Source organism: Protomyctophum parallelum (genome assembly GCF_964188405.1).
Source record: "Protomyctophum parallelum genome assembly, chromosome: 10".
NCBI lineage: Eukaryota > Metazoa > Chordata > Actinopteri > Myctophiformes > Myctophidae > Protomyctophum > Protomyctophum parallelum.
This window is the reverse complement of record NC_139704.1, coordinates 30,920,168-30,942,477: the sequence shown is the minus strand read 5'-3', so window position 1 is coordinate 30,942,477 and position 22,310 is coordinate 30,920,168. Positions and strand designations below refer to the sequence as shown.

The following is a 22,310-nucleotide window of genomic DNA, read 5'->3' as shown; positions in this document are numbered from 1 at the left end:
TCTGATGATACGGTGGGAGAGGCCGAGGCAGCGGGAGGTGTGACTGGTCTCTGATGATACGGTGGGAGAGGCCGAGGCAGCGGGAGGTGAAGACGGAGGCGATAGATGGTAGAGGGGACCCGATGATCCTACCTGCCGCCTTCACCACCCTCTGCAGGGCCGCCTGCTCTGCCTTTGTGCAGCTGGGGAACCACACAGACACACAGTGAGTCAGTACGCTCTCGACAGCACAATGATAAAAGTTCACAAGGAGATTTGTTGTTGACTTATAGTTACTTACTACTACTGCTACTTAATTAAACACGCACTTTCATACATTAACTTACTACTATACTGCTACTTAATTAAACACGCACTTTCATACATTAACTTCAATCAAGTAACCACTGTGCTTTTTTTTCAATGAATCCACAGCACAATATCAGTGTTATCTGTGTTGGAACTTGACCTACAGGTCAATCATGCCTTTCCGGTGACATAAACCAAGTGGAAAAGTACAGAGTACAGACCCCCCTCTAACCCCCATTCACATCCTCTCCTCCACCACAGAGTACAGACAGAGTACAGACCCCCCTCTAACCCCCATTCATATCTTCTCCTCCACCACAGAGTACAGACTACAGACAGTACAGAGTACAGACAGAGTACAGTACAGACCCCCCTCTAACCCATTCATATCCTCTCCTCCACCACAGTACAGAGAGTACAGACTGAGTACAGACAGAGTACAGACCCCCCTCTAACCCCCATTCATATCTTCTCCTCCACCACAGACAGTACAGAGTACAGACCCCCCTCTAACCCATTCATATCCTCTCCTCCACCACAGAGTACAGACAGAGTACAGACCCCCCTCTAACCCCCATTCATATCTTCTCCTCCACCACAGACAGTACAGAGTACAGACCCCCCTCTAACCCATTCATATCCTCTCCTCCACCACAGAGTACAGACAGAGTACAGACCCCCCTCTAACCCATTCACATCCTCTCCTCCACCACAGAGTACAGACAGAGTACAGACCCCCCTCTAACCCATTCATATCCTCTCCTCCACCACAGAGTACAGACAGAGTACAGACAGAGTACAGACCCCCCTCTAACACATTCATATCCTCTCCTCCACCACAGAGTACAGACAGAGTACAGACCCCCCTCTAACCCATTCATATCCTCTCCTCCACCACAGCCAGATCTCTCTCCTTTCATGCGGGTGATCTCGATGACATCATGCCTCGGCACAAGACTTCCATATTGTATCTATAGTGACTCTAATAAAAGTGGAGGACATCTAACGACGCCGAGCTCTCACCAAAGAAAAAAAAAAAGGGCAAAGCCACCCGGTTTATATTATCATCTTGGGAGGCAATGATATCACTCATCAGACCAGAAACAACTCGTCCTCTTACCAACCATCCTCGGAGGAGGATGGCACGCATGAAGAGCTTTTATACCGGGGCCAAGAACGGAATCACCATTCCTAAAGGATGTGGGCAGACCAGTTCTGCTGTTATGGATGAGAAATGATTGAGCGTGCGTGCGTGCGTGCGTGCATGCGTGCGTGCGTGCGTGGCGTGCGTGTGTGTGGTGGTAGGACTTCAAGGGTAAACAACATAAGGAAGGTGTTACAGTAGCATAATCTGCCTTGCACGGGCGAGGTAGGACACCTGGTTCAAATCTGCTCTGACGGCGCCCCTGCAAGCACACAGCAACAGTTGCACTTCTACACAGAAATGCTGAGTGTTCATTTTAACTCTCTACACAAATGGACGTGTAATGGTGATATCATCATAATTATTAACACAGCATTTAACGGTGTACAAATGTTTACCGTACATGCTATATGGAAAGAAATGTGTGTGTAAAGATCATCTCAGCCAAAAACTCGAGTTTGGGAGAATCGTATTTAAATATACAGTATATATGTGCACTGTGCACAGCTGTGTTTTGGGTATTGGCCTGCCCCGTGTGACAATTCGTTTTAAGGACATGCACTACTTACTTAATAACATTAAATTGCTGACTGGTTCGTCCAAGAACAATTCACAATCATTCAAATTGCATTATTGCAAATAACACTTCTGCTGTCAAACACCATGTTAAGTAAACCCATACTTTCAACACACCCCTACGCTCCCTCGTTGCCCATCTAAACACCATGTGCAGGATTTATCTCACATTTAAGCTGAAACACATTAAAAACTCTTCCTTGACTTGTGACTTCATCATGAAACCAGAGCTCTTTTAACAGCGTTGTTAACCATGTCGAATCCTGCCGGGCTCCCCCGACCATATGGTGTACTGACAGACATCCAAAAAACTGTTCCAACCAGTAGGCTAGACTCTTTGAACACCGCAATAACAAATACCTGATAGGCCTATGTAACAAGTTATGGTATTAATTAAAACTACTGTATAACGCTAATCTCCATTTGCTTGTTCTTTCTGATATATGCCTATAACCCATTTTGACCTGAGATCAGATTCTAAAAATGTCTGTTTGAAAATGACAGTTTTCTGAAAAAGCCATGTTTCTATATGTCAGTCGTTCTTCGATTTTTCAAAAACAGCAGACCTACAAGCTCGTAGCGCGCCACTCGGTGGTGTGCTACGAGCTTGTAGGTCTGCTATTTTTCAATAGCTTAAATACGTTTTTACGCTTTAAATATGTTTTGTCAACACTAGCATCTGCACGATACCATTAATATAAGAAAAGCACTACTATGTGGCAAGAGCACATTTTGGCGACAGGTTTGAGCGAATGGGCGACAGGTTTGAGCGAAAGGGCGACAGGTTTGAGCGAAAGGGCGACAGGTTTGAGCGAAAGGGCGACAGGTTTGAAAGGGCTGACGACCGACGACGACCGAACCAACTCAGCAGTTCTGCTGGGAGATATTAGGGAGAAGTCAGAGGGCAGAGGAGTGAGGGAGAGAAAGTTCCTTTTTTGGGAAAGGTTTCACCACCAGCTCTCTCTCTCTTCTCTCCTCCCTGAAAACATGTTCTCCACTGACTGTCTGTCTCCCCTCCTCTATAGCCCCCCCCCCCCCCACCGGCCGACACACACACACACACACACAGTCAGTCCCCCCCCTCGCCATTCCAATCAGTCAGCCCGTCCAACATGTGCTCCACTGATGCCCAGGCGTGAGTTTGTTTGTCACCGTCTAGGACTGTTGTTGTAGGGCATGTGTGTGTGTGTGTGTGTGTGTGTGTGTGTGAGGCTATCATTTTCCCCCACCCCACATGTGTCTGACCAACAGTCCCTGAGTTTAAGTCTCCATGAGGTTAAAGGGCTGCCCCGCATGCTGCACAACACAGCCGGCTACACCACAACAGTTGCTCCAAGTCGGGGAAAGTCTAGAGAGGACACACGCAGCTGAGGAGGGCATCACAGTCGCTCCCCGGCAGGCTATAACACTCACACATAACCAGTTCAGACTGAAGGCATATAGCTATCTCCATTTACACTGGATTTAAAAAAAGAGAAACTTTGAAGGATATTACTTTTTACCTCGTAGTTAGCTTTTGTTCTGTTTTCACTCGCTGCTCAAAACAGCTCAGGGTTGCATCTCCTGTACATGTTCCTGTGCATTGAAAGGCAGAGGTGAGGTAGAGGAGTGGCGTGTAAGTGTGTGTGTGACTGTGTGTGTGTGTATACACTATGTAAGTTGAGAACATTACCTCATATACTGGAGAGGCTGTGATTGAAGAGGGCTGACAGAGTTCTCTCTGTGTGACTCCGTTACTCTTTGCCTCTTATCAGGGCAGCTTTTCTGTACAGGTTCAGAGAGGTGTATAGTTTTGACAGCCAGACTTTACAGCATCCCCCTCCTATAGTATATACACCCCTCCCTCTGTCCATCCCTCACATGCTCTGACACAGTCAGGAGACACATGAGAGAGAGGAGAGTGAAAGGTGGTGACTTCATTCTCTCTCTCTCTTCAACCAAGCCTCCCCTTTTCTCCTCCTCCTCCTCCTCGCCGTCCTCGGTTGCGTCTTTCCTTTTTTTTCTTCTGGACTTTTCTCTTTTTTTCCCCTTCTTTTTTGCATAGCAATCGTCAGGCAGCATGCCAGTTCTCATCCTTCTGCGCTCCCTGGTTGCCCGGCTCCTCGGTAGCAGTCTAGCGGGCTCTGTGGCCAAGTTCATCCGGAGGGTCCTGTCCACGCTCTTTGCCCACCTTGGCACGGCGCTGCGTTACGTCTGGGACCGGATCCGATCCCAGGAGTTCAGGGAAGCCGTCGTGGGTTGCGTGCTGTGCATTCTCAACATGCCCAAGACGGTCTCCACCTCCAAATGAGCTCTCGTCCGTCCCGCTCCACTCGCTTCTTTTTTTCCTTTTTTTCCTTTTCACCCTCAACTTGTGTGCCGGAGAGAGAGAGAGAGAGACAGAGAGAGAGAGAGAGAGAGAGACATAGAGAACAGATGAGTGAGCAGAGGGGAGGGAGACAACCCAGGGAGATGTGACAGACTTTATGTGGAATGCAGTGCTTTTGGTTGTCTTATCACACTGGCTATGTCTGAGAGCCTTGCGAGGAAGGTCCAGCCCTTCACCATCGGGACAAGGCTGTCGGTCCCTCCAGTGTCCAAATGCCCTGCAGACTTCACCCAGAACTACCTCCAACAGAGCCAGAGTACTTTGGATAACTGCAACAACGCCGCTCTGCAGCAGCAGCACAACCTGAACGACACCGTATCGCTCTACCTCAGCCGCTCCCAGGTGTGTTCCCGCCGCGGCCCGTGTCTCATCTCTCCCCTCCGCACAGCAAAGCGCGTGCCGCCCCCCGCCACCCCCGCAGACCACCATCACCACCACCAGGAGGACGACATGGCCGCTGAGGACCACCTGAACCAGAACGTTGTCGTGGTCGTCTCGCCCTCGGCCGTCTCGAGGTCCATCAAGAAGATCACCATCTCGGGGAACGGCGGCGAGAGCGCCAAGAGGAAGGTGGCCACCATCGGTGGACCGGCGCGGTTCCCAGTCGTCACAGTGTCCCCTGTGTCTGAGAACATCAACGGACCGGCCCGGTTCCCCCCCGTCGTCACAGTGTCCCCCGTGTCTGAGAACATCAACAACAACAACAACAACAGCAGCACCACCACCACCAACACCTCCAACCCTCCTCCTCTGCCCTGCAGGATTGTGGGGGTGAGCTGTGAGAATAAACCCAGCTCTCACTTCAAGGTACTGTAGCTACAATACTTATTTCAACCGATCCATTCAATCACCATTCATACTGTTCTTAATGACATAGTAAGAAAGCATGTGTTGAGAGGCTATAAACTTTATCAATCGCTGCCTTTATTGAGCAAACAACTATAGCTATAATTTAGGTTTATTTGCTACACTTAATGTAAAATGTAATGCATGTAAAGATTGAAAAGGATTTCCTGCCGTTTAAAGTTTTTACTTTAAAATACATGTGTAACATGTTAAAGGCTACAATTTAGCGGCTTGTGGGGTTTTTCTTGTTATTAAATTATATGTAGAGTATAGCCAGACAATATATCATTCCTTCACTCTTTTTCACTCACTATAAGGATGTATTATATCACACACAGCGACCTATAAGGATGTATTATATTACATGGCACAGCGACCTGTGGGGTTTTCTTGTTATTACATTTAAAACAAATCCACAACCTTGTCTTTATGAAGAAATTGAAATTGGTCGAAAAACGTTGTAAATTCGTGCCCATATACACCAAGAAAGACCACCCAGTAATTCGATTGTCCCCTTGAGACTTAAACAAAGATCTTAATTTACAAGTGTAACTTTTCACTTTGTAGTTTCGTGGTGCAATTTTCGACCTTCCCGTACAAGCCTTCTTAAGATGTTCACTTCATCATATGCTTCACCGCAAAGCACTTTAATAACTCGGAAAACCTCGCGTAGCGACGTCGTTGAAGCCGGATCGTATTTCAGTCGTTTTCAGGTGTTGTGAATTTTAATCAGAATTCCTATATAGGCTCATTAGCATATTATTCACATTTTTTAGGTTTTACTCACAACAGACAGCACGGCTGAGCGTCAGCCCGTCCGAGGAGGACAAACCATGGTTCAGGTGCACAAAGAGAAGTCCACTCAACAGGTAGGAGTTCAGCTTCCTACATGCACACAGCTGAAGCCTATGAAGCTGATTGGATGAAATTGGTGACGCACCTGGACATTTATTTTCTGTTTAAAATCGCTATATTCTGCATGTATTAGTGTTCAGTAACATGATCTCTTCAACTCTTTAATAAACAGAACATACATTTCCAGGTGGGTTGCAAAATTTCAATTCAATTCAATTGTGTCTGCTCATTTCTTTGTGTCGTCACAATTTTACTTCTGTGTCCTGTCTGAGTTCTCTATCCTGATTGGATAATTGGTATAGGCCTCCCGAAACTGAAAATAAATATTATAGCACCTTTAAAGCGCCTGTTATAGCGCCACCAACAGGTGGATGTTTAGCAAAATATATTTTTGGAACAAAAAATGTATTTTCAAATCATCCAATTGCCATCCAAGGCGTGAGAAGAAATGGCACCCTTTTCACATTGGCCTATTATAGCGCCACCAGGAGGCCACAACCTGACCTGCCCTGGTGGAGTTTGTTATACAGTGTTTGTTCAGTAACAGGGGTCTCCTCAGCCTCATCTCTTTTAGCAACAGAAAAATATGTTTTCAGTTCAGGATATACAGTATAAGGAGAGAGAACCCCCACAAAGACCATTTTTCTGCTTCAGTTTTCCAGGTCCAATTTTTACCCTTCACTTCCAATTTAACTTGTTGTCTCCACCATGAGGCAAATTTTTGCAAAACACATTTCTTTATATTACTCGTATATACATTTTATCCCTGCATCACGCAAATTGGTACACACCATCTCTATAGTCATGAATGTGATCAACACGGGTCTGAACGATTTCCCATATTATTCCAACCCGATTGGCTAAGTTTTGAACAAGATCCCTCAAATCATGAACGCAGCATGCAATTTATGTGAAGTTTTCCAGTCCCCTTTAGGGCACTTTTACCTCATAACTGCTCTGATCTGTGTGTACGCACGCCCCCTAGAGGCCAAGGACCAACCTTTGACCTGCATTTTTACATCTGCCTTTTATCGTACCACCAGGAGGCCGACTGTATTTGTAAAACACACTTCTGATATACAGTACAACTCCTTCAGATTTTGTCCAAAAATCCTGTAAATCGGTACACGGTATCTCTATAGTCATGTGATCAAGATGGACCTGTCCAGTATTTCATTATTCCATCCTAATTGGCTAACATTGGATTCCAAAGTTTGCAGGATTGGCCAATTTGGCCTGTTTTGAACAAAATATGCCTCAAATCATGAACGCAGAGTGCAATTTGAGAGAAGTCCTGGCACTGGTGATAGTGGTGATGATGATGACGACGATGACAGATACAATGATGTATTAATATTACAAAAAGGTTGCACAAGGATTAATCTTTTCTTGACATTCTAATTCTAAACTAAAGGACAATTATCTGTTGTGAATCAGTAATGGGAGCATTCGTAGCCAGCTGGCTGTGTATTTGACGAATCTTCAGAATGTACTGTAGGAAGTGAGGTCATGATGAATGGTTGCCAAAACGTAGGTTTTGAGAAACACAAGTGGTCACATTGTTTATAACGTTACAGGGCCAAATTATGATTGAATACATGGTTTCAACAAGAGGACATCGCCTTTATAGTCTTCTTGCGACCATGTGGTTTGACTACAGTACAGAGCTTCTTTATGGCGGCTAACATAAAATAAAATAAAGCTTTTAACTATTTTAGCCCATTGTAAACCGTCTCCTGTTCCTTGTTTAATGTAGAATCATCAAACTCTGGAGTGAGTGTGCAGCTACACAGAAACAGGTCTCACTCCAGTTCACTGGAAAACATGAAGTAGAGGAAAGATGTTCACAAAAAAAGAGGGCATGGAGTTGGTGCTTATAAGCGAGGGGGATAATATCGCACTGGCACAACAATGCACCCATTCTTTCCCCATGAAGAGAATATTGTATCTACGGTTTCCCTCACATTGTAAACACTGCTTTTTTGTTTATTTCCTATTGTCATTCATTATTTCATACACACTCCACATAATCTGCTACTCTTGGATGTGCCTTTACTTGCTCAGTAGGGCTGAAGTTGATCCAAACTTAATTGATAACAGTGTTGATTTTGTTGAAAAAATGTTCGTCGACTACCTTTCACTGACAAAAACTAAATTGAAACTAAATGAAAACTAAGCTACGATGACAAAAACTAAGACTAAATATACTGACAATTCGTCAACAAATAAAAACTAGACTAAAATGTTAGGAAGGGAATAGTGGACAAGAGATCCAGTATAAGTCAATTTACACTTGTATGCATGCTGAAAATAGCAGATGGCAGCTCATAGCGCGCCACTCGGTCGCGCGCTATGAGCTTGTAGATCTGCTCTTTTTCAATAGCTAAAGCACAACATGATGCCAACACCAAAAGGGCTTAAGGCTGTCACAGAAGTACATCAGACACCTATAAGGATGTGTCCGCTGCTCCTTCCTGTCTTTACCCAGATGTTTCCTGACCGGGGGGAGCATTAGCGTTGCTCGTCCATAAAGGAAGTTGTGGCCCCAGTCCTGTTCATTTCTCCTCTCGTAGTGCTGACAGTGGGGTTTCTGTTTAGAGAGGGACCCCGGGGCCCCGTCTGACACATGTTCGTAATGTCTCCTCCTGATTGCATAAAAAGGGTGGAAATAACGCTTTTAAACGGACCCCTTTAACATTCCCTCGCCATGAGGTGTTTTTTTGCCTGGAGAGATATGTACGATCGGCTCTAATTCCTCAATTATACTTGGCTGCTCGAAAGCATGCCGAACTACAAGCTCATAACGCATCGCATCACGACATACGTTGTGAGTTTGTACATCGGCTATTTCAGGTGCAGCACAAAACTAAATCATGCTTATATGTCTGTCACGGCAATAAACATTGGCACGACGTGCCATTCAAAATGAGCAAATAAATCAATGAATGTGTTTTTACTTTTATTATACCCTATAAAAGAACAATTTATGTGCTATAAAATGACATTTGCATTTCTGACACTGAGCAATGATCTTGTGTTCATGCAGACGTCGTCCGCCGTGCAGCAGCCCTGCAGGCCTCAGTCACCCAGGAGAGAAGTCCAGAGGAAAGGAGGCTGTCAGGCCTTTGTCACGCAGAAGGAAGGGCCCGCGGCGGTGACATCACAGAGTGACAGCCTCGCACAGAGAAACTCCCTCTTCAGCAAGGAGATCCTTCAGGTATGACACGAGCAACACCAGGTCTTACTGTCAGCCAGTGGCGTGCACAGATAGACACTAGGGGGTGCTAGAGCACCCCCTGCCCTTTTGGCAATGTGCTCTTAAAAAAGAAATCTTGATAAAAACGCTTCTACTATATTATTTAGGCCCCCCACAATCTAAAGCTATGTTTCTAAGTCAGTGGTTATTCGATACAAAATAAAATAGCAAATTACAAGCTCGTAGCGCGCCACTCGGTGGCGCGCTATGAGCTTGTAGATCTGCTATTTTTCAATAGCTAAAGCATGCCATAATGCTAACACCAAAATGGGTTCCCGCACCAAAATGGGTTAAGGCAACCAGCCGGTTCCACGCGCTGCACAAGGTGCCCTTTTCTTTCACTTGAGCACCTGCCCCTCTAAATGTCTGTGCACGCCACTGCTGTCAGCTGGTTGAGTTATAGTGAGTCAATACAGGGACGTGCAGAGAGGGGGCACTTTTGGCCCAATATAGCGGAAATAGCAGATCTACAAGCTCACAACGTACGTTGAGAGCTTGTAGATCAGCTATTTTCGGGGCGCAATAACCCTGCACTCTTTAGCTTGTGGAGATGCGGTGTAACGACATGGATTTCAAAACAAATTAGTTCAATGCAAAATGCTGCGTTAAAGTTCAGGAGACTTCGGGGAAAAATAAATCTCCTGAATGCTGCCTTCCGGTATGTGTGGCATTGGAAAGGACAGGAGGGCATTTTTTTGCATCTCTTCCACCATGTAGTAAACGCTGCATTCGGTGTCTGGAGAGGGCCGTTGTTTTACAGACGGGTAAAAAGGGCAGGGGGCTGAAGCCCCCCCCTTTGATGTCTATGTGTGCACGTCCCTGGAGTCAAGCTCAAACCATATAGTGGAGTTCAAACCCAAGGAATGCTTATTGCCTTTCTCTTCTTTCTACATTACTTTTTATGGCACTATATAATTGTCTCCTAAACGAGATACTCAAGGAGGGCAGTCATCATACTCTACTTAGCAATAGGCTGACAATGTATTATGCCTTGCAGGCAAAATGTATATAAGTTTAAGTTCATACTTAAATAGAATTGATTCATTGTATGGTCAGAAATAAATGGCACTCATTTTACGGAAAACAAAGGCCAGACAACCAAAGACAGGGAGATAGCCGGTGTTTAGCAACAAGAGAACTAACAAGTAAAGAGTCACAAGGGCCCTTCCCTGTGCTGCAGTGACCCAGAGCAGAAATGTGTAGCTGTTCTTATTCTGTACTGTGAACTGTTACTGTTAGGCCACGAGTCTGGAGAGAAGGAAGTGAAGGCGAGGGAACAGCCACAAGTGAAGCAATTATTTAGGGATGAGGTCATTGTTTGGCTTCGTCTCTCTTCACGCCTATGGCCTGGAGTCCAACCAGAGCACCACAGTAAACTGGCTGTGTTATCACATCACTATGTCCGCCCCGGCCCCGGCATATGTCCGCCCCAGCCCCGGCATACACAAGGACATATTTCACTGAGCTTGGCTCAGAGGGACATTTCGTCCAGAAGTCTAGTCTTTGTTATTGGGGCCTCTTTCAAGTGCAAGAACCGTGCAAGTATAATAGTCCATTTTACTTCCAATAATTGGAAATTATAATTCCGGTCCTGTCCAAAGAAAGAAAGACAGAAACATGATGTATGTACTGTTGTATGTGTTGAAAATGGCAATTAATGTTAACAAGCTGAGAAGCGATTTCGCTCTCATGAAGAACCATGCATCCAAAACTGTTTTTATGGGTGAATGGGCCATGGATTGTGTTTATTTTTAACGTGCTTTAAATTGCCCCGGGCCCTGTTAGCCAGTAGGGAGTCGGGACCCACTGTGATTTGGTCGGCTGATAGCACTGATGAAAATGTGTTATTGCGCGCACAGACAGACAGACACACACAGACACAGACACAGACAGAGACACAGACACAGACACTTTTAAGTATGGAAAGCAAAGCAGGTCACCGCATGGAGAAACACAAGTCGTTCAAGAGCCTGTCTGTCTCCTTGGCTGCCGTGTGAAACATCTCACTTTTCACCATCTCATTTCCATTATAGAAAGAAACACTAGAAACTATGACTTCTGGAGCCATTTTAGTGCCAAGAAGTCATTGCACGTGGTGTGCAAATTTAGACTGTTGGTAAACAGTATAGCCTACACACTATATATAATGTATATTTCATTGGATTATTTTCTCTTGAATTTTGAGGATTTTCTTTATATATATATATATATATTTTTTTAAACTCTTAAAACAATTTCATCTAAACAGAGATCTCACTTCACATTGTGATTGTGCTTAAAGATGTCGAAAGCTGCTGTTTTGAAGCTACAGTTCAGTAGGATATTGCCCTGATGCTTTGGTCCCACAATCAAAGGTGGAGGTCAAATGTGGCCGAGCGGCGAGCGCACGTGTCTTGGCTTTGCTCCTTTATTATGCGTGTGTGCGTGTGTGTGTGTGTGTGTGTGTGTGTGTGTGTGTGTGTGTGTGTGTGTGTGTGCTGCGATCAAACTGGACATCTTTGTGTATTATCAACAGTCCATTGTTGGGGGAGAGAACAGGAAGAAACAAGGACATGGTAGCCTTCCTGTATGAGGACATAATATGCCATGGGAGCCCCTGTGAGAGCAGATATCGGGGCCATGAGGCCTGTTGGCTCAAGCTGTTTTCCCTCTGTTCAGTCTGTTCAGTGCAGAAATACCTCCGCTGTCCCAGGGGTCTCGTAAACTTAATGACTTACCCCTCCGTGTTTGAGTGATGTCACGTTTTAATTTCATGCAAATAGAGCTGTAGCCCTTTTGCCAAGCGATGCAGGGACGTGCACACATAGACATCAAAGGGGGCTTCAGCCCCTGCCCCTTTTAGTATTAAGTAGCCTTGCAGAGCCATGAGGCCCATAGGGGCAGGAGCCTATCTCCTGTTTCTGTAGCCATGAGGCCCATAGGGCAGGAGCCTATCTCCTGTTTCTGTAGCCATGAGGCCCATAGGAGCAGGAGCCTATCTCCTGTTTCTGTAGCCATGAGGCCCATAGGAGCAGGAGCCTATCTCCTGTTTCTGTAGCCATGAGGCCCATAGGGCAGGAGCCTATCTCCTGTTTCTGTAGCCATGAGGCCCATAGGAGCAGGAGCCTATCTCCTGTTTCTGTAGCCATGAGGCCCATAGGGCAGGAGCCTATCTCCTGTTTCTGTAGCCATGAGGCCCATAGGGCAGGAGCCTATCTCCTGTTTCTGTAGCGTGAGGCAGCTTGATGTACAAGTACACCCCCTGGACATGACGCTAGTATGTCGCAGGGACTTACACCCCAATCCAACCCTTGATGCTGAGTGTCAAGCAGGGAGGCACTGGGTCCCATTTTTACAGTCTTTGGTATGACCCGGCCGGGGATTGAACCCCGACCTCCCAGTCTCAGGGCAGACACTCTAACCACAAGGCCACTGAGTATGACCCTTTTACCCATCTATAAAACACCTGCCCTTTTACCCGTCTGTAAGACAACTGCGCTTTCCAGACCACGAATGCAGCATTTACTACCTGGTGGAAGAAATGCAAATGCCACTCCTTTCCATGCTTTCCAAGCTGACATACAACGCGTTGTGAGCTTGTAGATTTGCTATTTTCACAATTTTTGTCCAAAAGTGCCCTCGTACGGGATTTCAGCCCCTGCCCCTCTAACACTCTGAAGCGATGTGCCATAAAGCTGTAATGACGGGGGCCCTTTCTAACATTCTATGCAGTCACTGCAGTGACAGATTGTTGGACAAATATTTACTTTCATGCAATTTCACAATAAGAAATAATTGTGTCTCTGCAGTGAAAATATTAATTCCTGAACGTGTTAGCCTAATTTAACTGTGATGTGAGAGTATACTTATAGGGTCTTATAGGGTTCAGGCTTCTGCTCTGTGTCATTCAACTCCTGGACCTCAGAAACCATTATTGTTACTTTTCATTATGGTGATTTGGATCCAAACACAACACTCAAATCCCAAGTGTTCTTTTTTTCCCCTCTAGTTGTAAATCTGAGCTTCTGAGCTACAAATGGAACCAAAATGGAACCTATACCGACACGCAAGTCCATTTGGTCAAATAGCTCAGAGATAAATTAGCCTAACGCTAAAGATTTAAGGCCTTGTTATAGTGAATATTAATAAACTTGTACTCAGTTTATTGAGCTTGGCCACCAGGCGTAGCCTAGCTGCATGCAGCTACAGTTCTCTCACTCACATACAAAGTGTTGCCAGAAAAAGGTCTGCTCGCTCAGAAAGACAAGGACTTATGCAGTGGCGTGCACAGACATTTAGAGGGGCAGGTGCTCAAGTGAAAAAAAGGGCACCTTGTGCAGCGCATTTTGGTGCGGGAACCCATTTTGGTGCTTTAGCTATTGAAAAATAGCAGATCTACAAGCTCATAGCGCGCCACGCCAAGTGTCCATAGCTACGAGCTTGTAGGTCTGCTATTTTTTTTAAATCGAAGATTTGATCAATGTCACCATGGTCCACACACTACAAATTAAGAAAAAAAATAAAACTTTTTTTTTTTTTTTTTTTTAATTAAGAGCACATTGCCAAAAGGGCTCTAGCACCCCCTAGTGTCTATCTGTGCACGCCACTGGACTTATGCAACGCGTCGGGCCGTCGGGCCCCGGCCATGCAGCAGTTAGTTGAAGACAAGGATTTATGCAACGCGTCGGGCCGTACGTGGCCCCGGCCATGCAGCAGTTAGTTGAAGACAAGGATTTATGCAACGCGTCGGGCCGTACGTGGCCCCGGCCATGCAGCAGTTATAGTTGCCAAGAGAAACCTCTGCTCTACAGTAACTGTATAACATGACACTATGAGAACAAAGGGCTGCTTCTTGATGTTCTCAAGAAGTAACTGCGTGTGTAACTTTAGGTCAGTGTGAGAACTCTACCCGTCCCGGTGTCGGGCCTCCTGGGCAGCAGGAATAACATGTCTCAAACACTTTGCTCAGCACCTCGTTGAGTGCAACGTGATGCTTAACCACTTTAACCCTACTACTCTAGAACAGCTTGGTTCTCAACGTTGTTGGGCCAGGGGACCCACCGGAGATGCTTTGGCAGTGTCTCGGGTCCCCCGCCCCGCCCCCTCCCGACCCCCCAATATAAATTGACTGCTACAATAACCTTAATAATAATAGAGACAAAACACCATAAACAATAAATACTGAAACCAGATATAATCATTAAGGAAGGTGTATATGTGTACTATATGTAAACTCCAGTGGTTCCCAAACCTTTTCATGTCAAGGACCCCCCCAAATTGACACCAATTAGCCCCGCGGACCATTTGAAAAGATATGCTATAGGGACCCCCATAAGAGAAGATTTTTACGGCTCTAGCAGTGATTTTCAACCCGTTTAATTTCAAGGACCCCCAGTTTGACATGCATTAGTCTACAGACCCCCCATTTCTTTTGGCATTTCTATCTCTGGGACCCCCAATTTATATTGTAATATCAATGTTCATTGAACTCTGTACAAATGGAACCAAATGGACCCGTTAACTCTCAGAGTTACAGACCCATACATAAGGGTCCATTTGGTTGCAAACTATCATTCAGCTGGGGGACCCCACTTTGGGAACCACTGCGTCTAGACATTGTAAACCGAGTTGTCTGACTTGTCTCTGTCCTTGGACAGCTTTTTTTCCTGCTGAGAGCATCGTGCACAGAAAATATAGCAACTCTCCATCTGCTATATCTGGCACACGCAAAACAAAGTATAAATCAGTTTGTGTACATAATTATAGTTTCACCCAGCAGACAACACTATGACTCCACTATACTGTATGCACTGAATGGCAAACACAGTAAAATACACTGAAAGAATGTATTTTCCTGCGTATTTTAGTATATGCACAAAGCAAAGTATAAGGTTTATTGTCCGGGTGTTCCCATCCATCGCAAGAGACTCCGAGTTCTTTTTTACTGATGTTTATTAACACCATGCTGAAAACACCGTAGAACTGACATACAAAACAAGACAACAAACAAAACATTAACTTGGACGTTCATACAATCACATTCACAATAATACATAACCATAGATTCACAAACAAATACGATACTGACCACTTTGCCTGCTTGCACATGAATGAGGGGGGGGGGGGGTCGACTTGGATCCTTCAGTCTTTCTTGAAAAACCTTTTTGTTTTCTCTTCTTTTCTCTATTTTACTTTACTTCATTTCTTGTACTTAACTTTACTTTCTTCTGCTTTACATTTTATAGTTCACTTTACTACGTTCACTTCACTTCTCTTAGTTTACTTTACTTCTTCTGGTCTACTTTGCTTTCTTCCTTCTGCACAGAGCTCTCTCTCGATCAGTGATCTGCACAGAGCTCTCTCTCTCTCGATCAGTGATCTGCACAGAGCTCTCTCTCTCTCTCTCAGTGATCTGCACAGAGCTCTCTCTCTCTCTCTCAGTGATCTGCACAGAGCTCTCTCTCTCTCTCAGTGATCTGCACAGAGCTCTCTCTCGATCAGTGATCTGCACAGAGCTCTCTCTCTCTCAGTGATCTGCACAGAGCTCTCTCTCTCTCAGTGATCTGCACAGAGCTCTCTCTCTCTCTCAGTGATCTGCACAGAGCTCTCTCTCTCTCTCAGTGATCTGCACAGAGCTCTCTCTCTCTCAGTGATCTGCACAGAGCTCTCTCTCTCTCAGTGATCTGCACAGAGCTCTCTCTCTCTCTCAGTGATCTGCACAGAGCTCTCTCTCTCTCTCAGTGATCTGCACAGAGCTCTCTCTCTCTCAGTGATCTGCACAGAGCTCTCTCTCTCTCAGTGATCTGCACAGAGCTCTCTCTCTCTCTCAGTGATCTGCACAGAGCTCTCTCTCTCTCTCAGTGATCTGCACAGAGCTCTCTCTCTCTCAGTGATCTGCACAGAGCTCTCTCTCTCTCAGTGATCTGCACAGAGCTCTCTCCTTCAATGTAATGAGACTTCTGCCCTCTCTCACTCACAAACAGGTGTAACCAACAAGCTTAATTAGCAGAAGCACAGATGCAACAAAGACACATCATTGAGAACCCTCAAAACAAAGAACACACTTAGAGCGGCCCCAAAAGGACAAATACAGAAAAATGAAAACCTTGATATGGCAGCAGTAACACCGGGTAGCCTATTGCATTTTTAATACAAATATATATTTTTTAAATATATTTTTTTATCCCACGATTTTGTAACCCATTTTTCACCCCTGTGTCAATCATCTAATGTGACCCTGGGCTCTACACACCCTCCACCAACCTAGTCCCCATATATGGGGGACAAGGGGAGAGCAACTCATGCTTCCTTCATGCCTGAGTGTCCAAGTTGCTCCTTTACACCTGACAGGGGGGAGTTTCCCTGGTTGGACGTAGCGCGTGGAAGGAACACGTTATTCCAACCAGTTCCTTTCCCCTCCATCAGGCTGGCCAGGGGGAGGCAGTTTAGTGACCAGGATTACTGCATGTTTTTTGTGAGGGTACCTACCCTAGGGGACACGGGGAGAACATGCAAACTCCACACAGAAAGGCCCTTTCGCCACCCCGCCTTCGGGTATGGGCACTGATGACGCGGAGGAGGAAACACGCCGCCAGCGCCCACAGCGTCCCGAGCGGGAATCGAACCCAGGACCTTCTAGCTGTGAGGCGACAGCACTACCAACTGTGCCACCGTGACCCCTTAATACAAATATTTTAATCTACATATACATAACTGTTCCATGTAGAGCTCCAACATGCACAGTACTTTTTTCTTTGGCGCCAAGGACAAGATTTGTGTTGTTTGGGCAGTCAAATCTTTGAATATATATTCTTTCAGAGCCAATGTTTTTGACTCAAATCTTTGCTTCTCTGGGGTCCCTGGAACAATTATTTTCAGATGGGGGTCGGCGGCCATTTACATATAATTTTTGGGGTCCTTGACATGGAAATGTTTGAGAACCACTGACATAGAAACATAGGGTTTTTCAGAAAACTGTCAGGATTTAGAAGACATTTGTAGAATCATCCTCAGGTCTAAATGTTAACATGTATCTATCTGCTATTGTTGTGGCGTGTACAGGCGGAGACATGGATCAAAGGGAAGATGCATGAACTGAAGGATGGCTGTAATGTCCAGCGCTGCCCACTTCAGGACTGGGCGGAGGTCTCGCAGAGCCTTCAGAGAGACCTCAGAGACTTTGAGAACACCCTGATTCAGCTCAACCAGGTAACAATGAACAGACCCTTCACAGAGACCCCAAAGACTTTGAGAACACCCTGATTCAGCTCAACCAGGTAACAATGAACAGAGCCTTCACAGAGACCCCAAAGACTTTGAGAACACCCTGATTCAGCTCAACCAGGTAACAATGAACAGAGCCTTCACAGAGACCCCAAAGACTTTGAGAACACCCTGATTCAGCTCAACCAGGTAACAATGAACAGACCCTTCACAGAGACCCCAAAGACTTTGAGAACACCCTGATTCAGCTCAACCAGGTAACAATGAACAGAGCCTTCACAGAGACCCCAAAGACTTTGAGAACACCCTGATTCAGCTCAACCAGGTAACAATGCAACGTCACACTCCAATGATCCCCCAACGACACCTATAGGAAGTTATCAGAGCAGCCGAGTCACATGCAAACCTGACAAAAATATAGCTGTATTTGACCATTAAAGGGAAACTTTAGACGTTTAGATGATTTAGAACACTTTCCTGGGGGTCTTTATGTGTGTAATATGTGGTTTGAGATAGTTTTAGATTTCCGCCGTGAGCCCATGTGTCTATATGAGGTCATGGACACTGGGCTCACTTACTTCCTGGAGTACATGTTCTCTCAGTAAGGGTCTGTCCATGACATCAGAGACACTGGGCTCACTGCTAAATTATAAAATATCTAAAATCACATATTATTACACCCATAAAGACCGCCAGGAAAGTGTTCTACATCTTCTAAACGTCATTAACATATATTTCTTTTGCAAAAAGTGTCCTTTTCCGTAAGTTATGAAAAACTGCCTGATTTGATCGAAGCCTAATTTATGCTTCGTCGCACTAGGAATTATAATCGATTCAGTCAGTTGTTTTGGGTGAGTGACAGACAGTGTTGTGTGACAAACTGACAAAGCATATAGGCTGGGCTTCACACTCAAAGGCCTTATACAGCATAATGGTCCTGCAGACATTTGATTTCCTCTCACTATAGAAAAGAAAAGCAGACCCCTTTCCCAAGGCTTTCAGTGCTCCAGACAGCACTGTCAAATCAGTTTAGACTTTCTCCCCCAGGAGTGCAAGTTTGGAAAATATATTTTTGCTGATAATTAACCTTCCCTGACACACACAGGGCCCTCGAGGGGTTTGGCCGTGCGTGCGTGCGTGCGTGCGTGCATGTGAATCTGATGGCAAAGTCCCAGCATGTATATCTAAGCAGCTGGCACACATGAGCAGTGGCTCTCTGACAGTCTGTTGGCTTCTAATATAATATAAACTTTATAAACTTAATATGACATCGTTGTGTAGCTACTCTGCAGATGTTGACTTTGCTATGCTCAACATGCTGATGGACGATTGCATTTATATTCTGTCTGTGTCCCAAAACAAAGATGGGCGAGCAGTTGATCTGCAAACTGAACCCCACCTCTGACCTCGTCAAGAAGCAGCTTGGACAGCTTAGGGACCAATGGCAGACCCTGAAACAGACAGCAGCCAATCAGTCCAGGGCACTGGGCGGAGCCAAAAGCCTACAGGAGTTCAACCAAAAAGTGGACAAGCTGGAGGCATGGATTAAGGACAAGGTATAAATGCTCTCTGTCTCTCTCTCTGTCTCTGTCTCTGTCTCTGTCTCTGTCTCTGTCTCTGTCTCTGTCTCTGTCTCTGTCTCTGTCTCTCTGTGTCTCTGTGTCTCTCTCTCTCTCTCTCTCTCTCTCTCTCTCTCTCTCTCTCTCTCTCTCTCTCTCTCTCTCTCTCTCTCTCTCTCTCTCTCTCTCTCTCTCTCTCTCTCTCTCTCTCTCTCTCTCTCTCTCTCTCTCTCTCTCTCTCTCTCTCTCTCTCTCTCTCTCTCTCTACAGTCAGGGGGGCCTGGGCAGGCCGAGCGGTCCGGGCACCTATATAGGCTGGTAATCCAACCCGACAGCGTGTCGCGGGTTCGAGTCCCGATCCCGACAACCTTTGCTGCGTGTCTTCCCCCCCCCCCCCTCCCATCTCTATCCCCCTTTCAAGCCATTGTTAATTTATCAATAAAGGCAAAAAGCCCCAAAAATATATTTAACCCATTTTGGGCGGGAACCCCTTTTGGTGTTTTAAGCATTATGTTATGCTTTAGCTATTGAAAAATAGCAGATCTACAAGCTCATAGTGCGCCACCGAGTGGCAAAAAATCAAAGATCGACTGACATAGAAACATAGCTTTTTCAGAAAATTGTCAGGATGTAGAAGACATTTTTAGAATCTGACCTCAGGTCAAAATGGGAAAAAGAAAAGATCACCAAAAACCATCTTTCTGGATGTGTGTGTTTCTCTCCCTCTCTCTCTTTCCATCTTTCTGTGCTCTCCTTTCCCGTTCGCCCCTAGCTCTCCCTTCCAGTTCCTACACTACAGTATATTATCTACCCTGCCGACTGTCTAATTGCTCAAGCTTGTGTTTAGCGTTCTGTTAAAACAAGACAACGCTGCATATTCTCATATAACAGCTGCTGTAAACCTGCTGCCACTCAACACCATAACACTTATCTGTTAGAGGAGTTATTTATGCTCACTGCAGTGTGCCTTTTCGGCGTGCGCACATCCCCTGCTTCTGCACGTCAACTGATGTGTAGATTGATGGTGACACTTTCCCCTCTTGTTTCCTTGTGTTTGTGTCTGGCACAAGCTGGACATAACAGAGGATGCTGCTAATTCTCCCATAGTTGAGGCTTAAAGCCAAGCACCCTTAGGGAGTATAGTTAGTTTTTTGATTTGTTCCTTTTAAGCGTGATTTATGCGCTGGTGTTGCACACTATAAAACAGCAGATATACAAGCTCTCAACGCGTTCTGCTGCAACAACAACATCATGAGCAAATCAGACATAAATCAAGTATATAAATCAGGCCCTATCCTATCCGCTCTCCTCCTGTGTGCTGGTTAGAAGTCCAGAGTTTAATTCCGCCTCATGCTGGAAGACCCTTATTGCTGCAGGGACGTGCCCCTTTTACCCCGTCTGTAAAACAACTGCCCTCTCCAGACCACGAATGCAGCATTTACTACATGGTGGAAGAGATGCAAATGCCCTCCTCTCCTTTCCTTGCCACATACCTGAAGGCAAAAATGGCAGACCTACAAGCTCGTATCGCGCCACCGAGTGGCGCGATACGAGCTTGTAGGTCTGCCATTTTTGAAAAATCGAAGAACGACTGACATTTTTAGAATCTGATCTCAGGTCAGAATGGGTTCATCAGACCAGTGTGTGTCCAGTGGAAAACCTCGTATGAATCTGATCTCAGGTCAGAATGGGTTAAATCCATGTCGTTACACCGCATCTCCAGTGTGATAAAGAGTGCAGGGTTGCGCCCCGAAAATAGCTGACCTACATACAAGCTCTCAACGCATTGAGAGCTTGTAGATCTGCTATTTTCACTATTTTGGGCCAAAAGTGCCCTCTTATGGGATGTCAGCCCCCGGCCTCTCTAACACTCTCTTCCTGCCTTGCCTGTCTCATTTCCTGTGGTTTAGCAGGAACGTGCACTAACGTAGTAAAGCGCCATGCAGTGCGTCTGAAAGAAATAAGTAGCCGTTTCAGTTCAGATCCAATCAGGGCTGTTTAAAACGCTGCCTTTCATGTGTACCAGCAGGAACAGCAGGAGCAGTCCCTGCTAAACGTCCTGGGAGAGAATGTTGACAAACTGCAGGTGACCAGGAGGATCTTAGATCTGAAACAGGTGAGCACTGCAGAGGATTAAAGGGCAGTCAAATAAAACGTCCTCATGGGGTAGAAAACAATTTGCAATGGCAGCCGCATTGTCAATATACTTCAGATGGGGGCAGTGGGCCGGTATATCAGGTACGGTCGCCCCTAAAACATCTCGCCCCTCCATTGTTTTTCTGCCGACCTCCACGCCGACCGCTCGGTGCCGCGGTTCTTGTATTCTTTATTTTGTTTTTTACTGAGAATACGGTTAGAAATACGTTTAGGGTTCAGGCATAGTTTTACTGGGGTTAAGTTTGGGTATAGGGTTAGGTTTAGGCATAGTGTTACTGAGGTTAAGTTTGGGTATAGGGTTAGGTTTAGGCATAGTTTTACTGGGGTTAAGTTTGGGTATAGGGTTAGGTTTAGGCATAGTGTTACTGGGGTTAAGTTTGGGTATAGGGTTAGGTTTAGGCATAGTGTTACTGAGGTTAAGTTTGGGTATAGGGTTAGTTTTAGGCATAGTGTTACTGAGGTTAAGTTTGGGTATAGGGTTAGGTTTAGGCATAGTGTTACTGAGGTTAAGTTTGGGTATAGGGTTAGGTTTAGGCATAGTGTTACTGAGGTTAAGTTTGGGTATAGGGTTAGGTTTAGGCATAGTTTTACTGAGGTTAAGTTTGGGTATAGGGTTAGGTTTAGGCATAGTGTTACTGAGGTTAAGTTTGGGTATAGGGTCAGGTTTAGGCATAGTTTTACTGAGGTTAAGTTTGGGTATAGGGTTAGGTTTAGGCATAGTGTTACTGAGGTTAAGTTTGGGTATAGGGTTAGGTTTAGGCATAGTGTTACTGGGGTTAAGTTTGGGTATAGGGTCAGGTTTAGGCATAGTGTTACTGGGGTTAAGTTTGGGTATAGGGTTAGGTTTAGGCATAGTTTTACTGGGGTTAAGTTTGGGTATAGGGTTAGGTTTAGGCATAGTGTTACTGGGGTTAAGTTTGGGTATAGGGTCAGGTTTAGGCATAGTGTTACTGGGGTTAAGTTTGGGTAGGTAGGTTTAGGCATAGTTTTACTGGGGTTAAGTTTGGGTATAGGGTTAGGTTTAGGCATAGTTTTACTGGGGTTAAGTTTGGGTATAGG

The 22,310-nt window shown here is 45.4% G+C and overlaps 2 protein-coding genes across 2 annotated transcripts in view; one reads left to right on the top strand and one right to left on the bottom strand.

Moving 5' to 3' along the window:
- klhdc3 (kelch domain containing 3) overlaps positions 1-3,708 on the bottom strand; it is a 78,043-nt gene extending 74,335 nt beyond the window's left edge. The window contains exon 1 of the mRNA XM_083775688.1: positions 3,681-3,708. The gene's annotated coding sequence lies outside the window, so the exon portion shown is untranslated. The remainder of the gene's footprint in view (positions 1-3,680) is intronic.
- Positions 3,709-4,307: 599 nt separating this feature from the next.
- The window catches only part of LOC310865787 (uncharacterized protein), a gene marked incomplete at its 3' end in the record, with an annotated part of 35,817 nt that continues 17,814 nt past the window's right edge, over positions 4,308-22,310 (top strand). The window contains exons 1-6 of the mRNA XM_083774996.1: positions 4,308-5,183; positions 5,999-6,091; positions 9,124-9,294; positions 17,374-17,520; positions 18,900-19,091; positions 21,121-21,210. Of these exons, the coding sequence (XP_083631122.1) occupies positions 4,515-5,183; positions 5,999-6,091; positions 9,124-9,294; positions 17,374-17,520; positions 18,900-19,091; positions 21,121-21,210 (1,362 nt within the window). The 5' untranslated portion in view covers positions 4,308-4,514. The remainder of the gene's footprint in view (positions 5,184-5,998; positions 6,092-9,123; positions 9,295-17,373; positions 17,521-18,899; positions 19,092-21,120; positions 21,211-22,310) is intronic.